Source organism: Octodon degus, unplaced genomic scaffold (assembly GCF_000260255.1).
Source record: "Octodon degus isolate 3935 unplaced genomic scaffold, OctDeg1.0 scaffold00024, whole genome shotgun sequence".
NCBI classification, from domain to species: domain Eukaryota; kingdom Metazoa; phylum Chordata; class Mammalia; order Rodentia; family Octodontidae; genus Octodon; species Octodon degus.
This window is the reverse complement of record NW_004524600.1, coordinates 16224978-16235638: the sequence shown is the minus strand read 5'-3', so window position 1 is coordinate 16235638 and position 10661 is coordinate 16224978. Positions and strand designations below refer to the sequence as shown.

The window sequence follows — 10661 nt, the reverse complement described above, 5'->3', positions numbered from 1 at the left end:
GGGACTGGGGTTCAATTTCCAGCGTGCTCTGCCGGCCCCATTCCCAGGGTGCGCTGAGACAGCTACTGAGACTGGGCCTGGTGGTGTGCACCTGGAATCCCAGAGCTTGTGAGGCTGAAAACAGGAAGATCACTACGAGTCCGATCTGTTTAGTAAGACACTGTAGACCCTGTACTAAATACAATAAAAAACAAAAAAACAAAAACAAAAAAAAATAAAAATACTTTTACCTGTTTCTTTTTAGTTTAAATTTAATTTATTTTTTCCTGTATTTTAGGGAGAGTCTACAGGGCGTTCAGGGTCTAACTACTAGATCAGACTCACAGTGAGTCTCCTATTTACAGCCTCCCAAGTGCTGGGATTACAGGCGTGTGCCACTCGCTCAGTCTCAATCGCTGTCTCAGCATGCCCTGGCGGAGGGGCTGGCATGGAAGGCCTGGGTATGCCCCTGGCCCCTGTGCCTGCTTGTAGGTGCTTTAATCTGCTGAGCTATTTGGCTGGCCCTTCTTTTTAGTTTTTAAAAGTGGTTAATAAAAAGGTTTGGCTACCTTGTTTCTATTACATTTATGAGGGACATGCTGCTCGAACTAAATAATGTATTAAGAAAATTGATGAACAGTAACATTACTTATCTTTAACTAGTAAGACAATAAAAAGTATACTCACTTCATCTGTGAGTTCTCCAAATACTGTTATGACATCTATTAAAAGGCTTGCAGTATAGAAGGACTTGATCATATTTCTGGAACAGTAAAAAGAACTGGTCTAGTTTAAATGAAAAATATTAACATGTAGTAGTACTGTCACACAAGAGAAAATGCCAGTATTTATGAAAGTACCTTGAAATTAATGTTTTCAATAAAATCTAAGTTTGAGATACAATGGAACTCTTTCATTAATGTTATTAGAAAAAAGCAACAATATTCAATTACAAGTAAATACACTAGGATTTTATTGTATGATTCTGAATTTAGGAAATTTAAGAGTATTATGTTATTCTATTTCGAGCCACAATGCATTTCTTTGTATTTAGATATTATCATAATAATGAAAAAATATTTGAATTGCTTGGAGAGTTCTTAAAACCAACATTATTGGGTCAGACTGTGATTGGTTAAAATCAACACTTTAAATTGTACTACATGTTAAATATCAGCTTATAAGGGAACATTTACTAGTGTCTTGGTAGTTTTCCCTTCAGCCATTTTCATTAAAAAGTAAGGCCCACATTCGAAACTAAAAATCATTGAGAATCTCACAAAGTATTAAAAAATAAAACAAAACAAAGCCCTAGATAATCAGTATCCAAACTTATACAATAATAGTTACACTCCTCTCTCCTTACTTGTGAAATCGCCCAGCACGATCTTCATTGTCTGCATACAAAAACATTTTCAAAGCATAATTCTCCAAATGAGCAGAACCAACTATTTCTTGTGTAATAGCTTCATTATCACCCAACTGTTTCTTAAGCTAAAATAAAAATCACACGGCTATGAGTCTGTATGATCACAAAGGTCTACTTAAGCACAAATAATTCTAATGATTAAGTAAATTACTTTATATTCATTCCATAAGACTATCATTGAAATCTTCCCAAAATAACATTGCTCTATCTCAGCCCAAAGTATTTAAAATGAAATTTAATTCTCATACAACTATGAATAAATTCATAATCTAAAAGCACAATTTAACTCTAAAGATCAAAATAAAGAAGAATAAAAAGATAACATATAGCCAGGTATCTTTGTGAAGACAAATATTTCTAAATAATAATATACCAAATACTGTTACTATAAAAGGAAATTAGAAAATTCTTACTTAAGCACACATACTTTTTAAAATATATTCTCATTTCAATTTCTTCTATAAATGTAAAACTCTAAAACTCGAAGGACCATTACTGTCCCTAGTATAGAGCAATGTTAAAAACACAACTATCTCTATGTAAGGTACAAGATGACAAACTCAGAATCAGAATAGGGAAGCTTCTTAAATTTAGATGCCTCAAATTAACACAATTTATAATTCTATAAATTGTCAAGTTTGTATAAAGCTTTACTATACATACAGTATTTTAAAAAACATGTGCTTTCTACTCAATATTGTCATAATAGAATAAAACAATTTTCTGTAATTTCAAATTTAAGCATCATATTGTTTTTTAAAGATTATTTTTTTTCAAAGATGTTATAAAGTGAAAATTTAAATTTAAAAATGGCCTCAGTCAGCCTCAACTGCCTAGTGAGTAGAAGACAAGCCTGAACTAAATAAACAGCAAGACACTGTCTCACAACAAATAAAGCTTCAAAATTTTTCATAAAACAAAGGAAATACTCTCATAATTAAAAGAGTACTTTAATGTTTGCAACATTTAATTTGTGAATGCAAATAAAATTCTAGACTTAAATTCTATAAACGTTTCACTGCAAGTATAGTGTGCTATTTCATCTTCAGTAGAAACTGTGGCAAGAAAACTAATGTATTTTAAGCTTTTATATAGTAAAACAAACTATGACAGATGGAAGAAACTTACCCTACTTGTTATTTTAATTCCTGAGTAGTTATTCCATTAATAGATTTTTGGCTCTGTTCATTATAATAAAATAATTGTCTTTTCCAAAAGCTAATGTCTTTGCTTTTTGTTATACAGTACAATGAGATTAAGAAAGATATATTCTCTATAAAATCTCTTTGGGAGATGGAATTTTAGAAATATAACTACCATATGTGAGTACATTCTCCCTCCAGTCCTAAGACATGCCCCTCAAGACTATTTAAATTTTTCTTGTATCTTGAGAAATAGTATTAAAGAGAAAAGTTCAGATAGGCTCCAAGGGCCGCTGAATTTCCTCCTTGGTCACCAGGTCCTCTGTGGGTGGCTATACCTAGCAGATGACAAGATTTCAGAAGCAGAAGGCCAGAAAGTCACACCAAGTTAGAATACCACCACCCATGGCTTCTCAATATAACCAGCCAAGGAAGTTCTTTCTTACAACAGGCTTTGATCTGAATAACTTTCCCATGATAAAGGAAAAAAAAAAAACAAAAACAAAAACAAGGAGCTCTGGGTTGGCTAGTACGTATGTAATAATTTTATGTACCTGATCAAATAAACATGTTTCAGCAGGGTGTGATGGGAAGGAAGTGCCTATACTCCCAGCAGTCTGGGAGGCTAATGCAGAGGACTGCAAGTTCAGTCCTTCATGGACGACTTAGTGACTTAGGAAAAGTCTATTTTAAAATGCAAAACAGAAAGGGATTGGAGATGTAGCTCAGTGCAATCCCCACTAACACCCCAACAAAGTTTCTAATTTTGAATCTTTAAGCAAATAGAAGGTAAGCCACAGTAGCAGTGCTGACAGTCATGGAGAAGGAGATGCAGTGTTGTGGACTAAGAGAAAAACCAGGGAGAGATGGGCTTAGGAGTAGCAGGGTAATGCCCTGATTACAGGAGTGAGAACTGTGGCTAGAACCACATTCTTCATGCACTATCACCCACCAACTCATTCAGTTTCTCTCCACAGTGAGCTGGGAGATTACAGCCACAGTCAGGGATCTTGTCACATTCCTGCAAGGACGGGAAGGCTGGCTGGACCAGAAGAGCATCTTGCCCTAGCACTAACACAGGCAGTAAGGACAAGCAGTTGATACCATGTCCTTGGTCCTCTCACTAAAGAAATAAGCCATTCCATTACAAAAGCTACTTAAAAATTCCTGATCAATCATCCAGGAGACTGCATGAAGAAAGAATATACCAAAGGCCAGATACAGCAGTGTGGAAAAAGATTCAGCATCTATGTGAAGATATCTGAAGATACTTTATAGTACAACTCCTCTAGAAATATGGTGTAACTTTATTATAAAGATCTATGTGTTTATTCCTCAGATAATATAAAGACATTGCTGAATGCGATCAAGAGAAAGAAGTAATGACAATACCCACACATTTCACACACAAAAAATAAAATGGCACTTTAAATATAATCAGAATAAATTATCTTTAACTTACAGCTTCTAACTGATCCATTAGCTTTGATAAAAATTTACGACACTCCGGAGTTTTACTATCAATCTTCATTCCAGTTTGCATAGCATATAACCGACCTACAAAGAAAAGAAAATTTAGTTGACACAATCAAGCATACTTAACAATTTCCTTTCAAGTGACTGAATGTTTAAATTATGTACGTTTTGCCTAAAAATAAATTTAAATTTATTTATTTATTTATTTATTTATTTATTTGGGCAGAACTGTGGATTGAACTCAGGCCTTCGCACTTGCCAGGGAAACGCTTGTTCCACTGAGTCATTTCCCCAACCCCCTCAATTTAAAATTTAATCACAATTAAAATATAATTTTGCTTTCCCATGGTTTTACTTATAAATGCCAAGAACACAAAATTACCCAAATAATTTAAGAAATAATTTGAAAACCATAATAACACGTCACCAGGCAAGACCTTCTATAGTAGAATATTAAAAAAGAAAAAAAGATTAGATAGATTCTTAATTGTCTAAAGGAACGACAATTTAATTAACAAGTTAAGACATTCACACACCATGGAACAGAGAAAAAGAGTCTTGAACTGGGGTTCACAGGGAGAAACATTTTAGGCATTTTTATGCATACTGTCTCTCTGAAAAAGTAAACTTCTCTTGAAAATTTGAGTATTAGAGACAAGACTAAAACTAAATGTGGTAACAAGCACCATCATTTTAACAGCTTTTTTTCTGTATTTTAGGGAAGGGTCTACAGGGTGTTCAGAGTCTCACTACTAAATCGGACTCCTGGTGATTGTCCTGTTTACAGCCTCCCAAGAGCTGGGATCACAGGTGCACTACCTCACCCAGTCTCAATTGCCCACTCAGCACACCCTGGGGGTGGGGCCAGCACAGCAGGGCCAGGGACTGAACCTCGGCTCTGTGCCTGCTTGTAGGCACTTTAATCTGCTGAGCTAGTTGGCCAGCCCTTAACAGCTTTCTTAGTGATAATACCAATGGACCATGTGGGTAGTAACTACTGTTACACTGTACAGGTAAGTCTGTAATTCACCACTTGCATAAATTCAACAGTATTGTGCTGGCCAGATAGTTCAGCAGACTAAAGTACATTCTTAGGCAGAGCGTAGAGGATGGTCCCCTGTGTGCTGTGCTGGCCCTGTCCCCAGGGCTCACTGAGACAGAGGTTGAGGCTGGGTGTGGTGGCGTGCACTAGTAATCTCAGCACTTGGGAGGCCGAAAATAGGAAGATTACTTGGAGTCTGACCTACATAGTAAGACCCTATAGATCATGTACTAAATAAACCAATAAAAAAATACAACAATATGTCTTGGGGATCAGCATTAGCACTGCCATTTCCAGAACTGAATCATTTTAACAACACACATCTACACAGTTCTCAAATTTTCATTTTTACAAATGATGTTTTTTATAGATACAAATGATACTACCCTACCTTACCTTCCTATGCACATATGCAATAGCTCCCCAGGCTGGACACCACGGAGCAGGCGGAGCTCCTAGCCCTGGTCTGGTCTGCCTTTTTCATTTTACGAGCTATTTCTAGATGCCCTTTGAAATTAGCACCAATATGTGTTATATCTATGATATACTTAAGCACTGATTTTTTCAAGTTCACAAAAAAAATTCAACTTAAATTCTTGTCAATCTGAGGATTCAAAATGGTACCCCACTGACTATTAAAAAGGTCTTAGATGGGGCTGGAGAGATGGCTCAGTTGTCTAAAGCACCTACTTAGAACAAGCTTGGCAAAGCACAGGGACCGCGGTTCAATCCCCCAACACCACATGCCAGCCAGCCCCGACCCCTGGTGGGCTGAGCTGGCCACACACACACACACACACACACACACAAATAAATGAATAAATTTAAAAAATAAAATAAAATAAAATAAAAAGGTCTTAGATATTTGTTAGATAGCTCTACCTTTTTTTGTGAGTCAGGAGTGGCTACATAAAAAACATTTATCTAAATTGCTCTTTGTTTAACAAATAGGATTGTAGGGATTCTTTATAACACAGAAGAACAACCCTCCACAGAGAATCTTGTGAAACTATCCCCACTGTCCCACTTTTCTTTTAAAACCATACAACCATCTTCTGTTTACCTCTATTCGGTTTCTATCCTAACTAGAATTAAAACTCCATGACAATGGGGATTCTAATTATTTAGTTTTCTGCTATATTCCTGGCATCCAGACTAATGCTGGGCCCTCAACAAACATTTTCTGAATAGATAAATGCATGAATGAAAGAATAGCTCATTCTCCTCCACTGATTTAAATGTCACTTTTATCATTCATTATCATATATTATGTTTCCATGGGACAATGGTGCCCAATGATCTACTCTACTGTTTTATTTACTAGAGCTGTTAAACAGGGCTTAGAGTATGTTAGTTTCCTTGGAATTTCCAATTCAGTTATGTCTACCTGATAAAATCATGTTTTAAAAATGTAGATAGTAGGCCTGGTGTGCCAGTGCACATCTGTAATCCCAGCACTCAGGAGGCTGAGGGAGGAGGACTACTGTGAGTTCAAGATCAGCCTGAACTGCATAGTAAAATCTAGCCTCAAAAAGACAAACAACAAGGGACAGTAAGATAGCTCAGAGCACTACGCTCAGGGACAGAGCTTTGATCCCCGATACCACGTGACAGCCAGCCATGGAGACCAGGCTTGGTGGCACACATCTATGATCTCAGCATAGGGGAGGCTGAAAACAGGAGGATTACTACTAGTCTGAGCTATATAGTGAGATCCTGTACCAAATACATGGAAAAAATAATAAAGACAAACATCAAGTATATAGTTACTTATTAAATGTTTGGTTTTAATTTCAGTGATTATTTTCCTGAAAAAATTTTAATGATTAAGCTTTTAGGGTTATCTAGGTCACACCTTGGAAATTTATTTTATTAATGTATTTATTTCCTCCTGTCAAATTTAAGGATTTGATCCATCTAAGTATTTAAGAAAAGGAAAAAGTTTCAAAAATGTCATACAGATTTTCACTTCCGATGCTATAAAAGCACCACATGTACTCAAGCTAGCCACGGACCTCATTTTGACACACAGACACTATTCTGAGAAGCAAACAAAACAGCAATGAAACCTCAACACCACAGTTTAAATATGTACTGCTTTGCTCACTGCTTTGGAAAGTGACTAAATCAATCTCCCTTCCCTTCCCCTTTGGTCTTCTCTTTACATAACCAGCCATATTGTTCAGTAAGGTCTTTAGGTTCCTATCCCATTTTCCAGTCTAATCAACTGCCCTGACCCTCATGGAAGGACAGTTGCACACCTCTCTTTTCCAAACCACTTGTATCTCTGGCCACTTTTTTTCCATGCACTGTCCATGTTGGTTCTTCCAGGGTTTGTGTTGCATTTCTGTTTTTAAAGTACATCACATTCTTGAGATAATAAAAAAATTGACTGCAACTACTATGCCCACCCTTTTTTTTTGAATACCGTTTCAAAATACAGAGGCTTAACATGCTCACATTTGCAAAATTATTAGTGCCTTTTTCCCTCTATCAAATCTAAGCTTAAGTTTTTAACCTCCAAAATCTTAATATTCACTTATATAATTTTTCTGGTTTCCAACTGTTTTATTTTTCAAATTTAACTATAATTTGTACCTTGGCCCCAAGAGAATAGCATCTATTCCAAAATCAATAATAATTTTCCTAATAATTTTTGTGGGTGCTTCTTTTTTATTTTTTATACTTTGCAGCTATTTACTTTCAGAGATCCTGAATCAAATCCTCCTTACATGATGATGTCTATAAATAATAATACATTCTCTCCAAATTTAATTTATGTAGATTATCAAAATTTCCTGAAGGGCACTGACTGTCCTCCTTATTTGGAAGGCATGATGGGTGGTTCAGTGTCATGTCACATTCTATGCCAAGTTGCTCTTATTTCTCCTAAGAGAATCACCATCCTTAGCTGTATTGAAGCTGAGACCTTTGAGACCTATATAATCCCAGGGACCTGCTAAATAATTGACTGGGGTAGGGAAAGAAAATATTAACATTTCTAGTGGTATTTTTATGTTCTCTTAAATCCTTTATTTTTATGTCTCATACTACAGTATACCAATACATGATGTACAATAAATCATACACTAATATATTGAGATTTGTAGTCAACATTTTGTTTTTAAACTCATAAAGACACATGACACAAAGGATGAGGATCACTGCTCTATGCATTCCCAAGCCTCTCAACCATGAACTACACGCTCTTGGTCTAACCTAGCCCAGGCCTCTTCTTCACATCACCATCCCATCTACTCAAGTCCCTTAGAACTACTAGTTCATGATTATCATACTCTGTGATAGTTCCTCTAGTCTGTTCAGCTCCAGTGTTCATCTTGTACTACATACAACCCTGGAAAGAGAAAAAAACTGAGCTAGCTGCTAAGTTTGAAACCAGAATGAGCTTTGGTCCATGAGAACATCATGGAGATGGAATAATGGCAATGGATCTGGCCAATATAGAAGACTCTTAAAACAAAGGAGTGATTTCTTATTTTACTCTTATTTACTATTATTTCAGATTTCCTGCAATAAGCTAGCAAATCTAATTTGAATGTAAACCTAGCAACATGTTTTTTTGTTTGTTTGTTTTTGTAACATGTTGTTACTGAGCCCAATCATTTGATATACTCTCCTTCACACACTGGCCATCCATAATTAAGTCACCCTCCTTAAACTGCTGTACAACCAAAATAAGTGTATCAGGTAGCCACTCTTTGAACTCTTGCTCCCAATACTTAATAATGCACATTACTACACGTTTCCAGTTCACTGCCTTTTTAAACTTCTTAATTATAGTCTTCTTTTGCTTTATCTTTTCTACCAGTTTTAACCTTTTTTTTTTTTTTTTTTTTTTGGGCAGGCGGTGGAACCGGGGATTGAACTCAGGCCCTTGTACTTGCCAGGTAAGGACTTACTCTATTGAGCTATCTCCTCAGCCTAGTTTTAACCTTAAAATGCATTTTTCAACAATGTCAGTGTCCTTTGTCCTTCTATCTCTAAATTATTTTATTATATTCCTTTGATAAAAAAATATATATAAGCCCAACTATCCTTTCCATCTATCCTCGCATCTAAGCCACTGAGACTGCTGGCAGATTAGTAACACTGTAAATATCATAATTTTCAATGTCAAATAAGTTAGTATTTGCCTTTCCAATATCCCAAATCATTATTTTAAATGTACTTCAATCTCTTTAAAACAAATTATGTCCACACAAAACTTAATATTCATTAATTATTCACCGTCTGTATGTATACCGGCCAACATGGTAACACAACAATTGAGTTAGGACACTACTGACAATTTCATTTCTCTATAGTCTTTCTTCACATCTTCTTACCACACTAATGAACACTGTACTTATGTGATGCCAGCATCCACAGTGCATCATTAGGGTAGCTACTTGGCAGATCAATTTTGGTGAGAAATGTCAACCAGTGTAGGTAATAGCCCAGGCTGTGTAGAAATGGGGCTAATTTACCTTGGCTTTAAAATAGCTCAGGATTATGTGAACACAGGGAAAACTAATTCAGCATGTTTTTGCCACCATAAGAAAGCAATTTATTTCATTGTAAAAATTATGTTTCTAATTTGTTACTTCAATTTCTATTATATACAATAAATGAGAAAACGTGCATGTATCTCCTCCAAAGAAAGGTCAAATTGCTTCCATTTCCTAACTACAATCACTATCATTCAATTCTTAGCCTTTAGAAATAAGCCCAATAATACTTTGAATACATAGTAATAATATAGTGCATGGGGTTGGCTTTACATATTTTTTCCTTGTTTCACATATACATCTAGTCTTTGTAATTACAAAATCAGTTAGACAGCAACATTAACTGAAGAACTGGATCCTTTCAGAAGTGAAAAGATTTAGTACAGAAGCTAGTTTAGTTTTTACATGTTTAAACTGGTTGTATAGTTTGCAATTGTTAAATACAGAATATATTTCAAGAGATATATGAAAAGCCTTTAAATCTACTTATGAAAATGAGTAAATACATTAAAATGTTTTTCCAAAAGGATGGAAAAAGGAATACTTTCATATAGCACTCTGTTCAAGACAAGTAATTCATTGTGGCAAGAGAAATATGATGAAAAATTAATGTCTAACATGGAAAATACCTGTGAAAGCAGATAAATAAATGTGCAGCTAAAACTGTCTATAAGAAAATATATCTGATTTATTTCATCACGGAACTGTGTTTATTTTTATGAATAAATATTATTTGAAGATGACTAATAAGACATGTTTGCAAAAGGATTAAATACTTTCCAACCTGACTTTAATTTAATGTGAAGCATTTAGGAGACAAACATGTACTAATCCTGAATATGTGTAATTCAAAGTGCCACAGTCTGCACATAACATATTTTGCATAACCACGAGAAACATAAAACAGGATATAAGCACAAACAAAAAGGGCTATTAAAGTAACTGTGAAGAATGATACTTTCTTAGATTCAATGTGGCACTCAAAAAGGATAATACATATTGATTTAAAAACAAATGTTATCCTGCCTTGGTGGTGCATGCCTATAACCTCCACACTACTGAGTTGAAGCAAGTGGTGAGGCCCT

The 10661-nt window shown here is 35.4% G+C and overlaps 1 protein-coding gene across 2 annotated transcripts in view; it reads right to left on the bottom strand.

The window, feature by feature from the left end:
• The window catches only part of Vta1 (vesicle trafficking 1), a 61992-nt gene that overhangs the window by 29814 nt on the left and 21517 nt on the right, over positions 1-10661 (bottom strand). For both annotated transcript variants that reach the window (XM_004628546.2, XM_023712189.1), the window contains exons 2-4: positions 4013-4107; positions 1346-1473; positions 667-742 (exon numbers count right to left, since the gene is read on the bottom strand). In XM_004628546.2, the coding sequence (XP_004628603.1) occupies positions 667-742; positions 1346-1473; positions 4013-4107 (299 nt within the window). The remainder of the gene's footprint in view (positions 1-666; positions 743-1345; positions 1474-4012; positions 4108-10661) is intronic.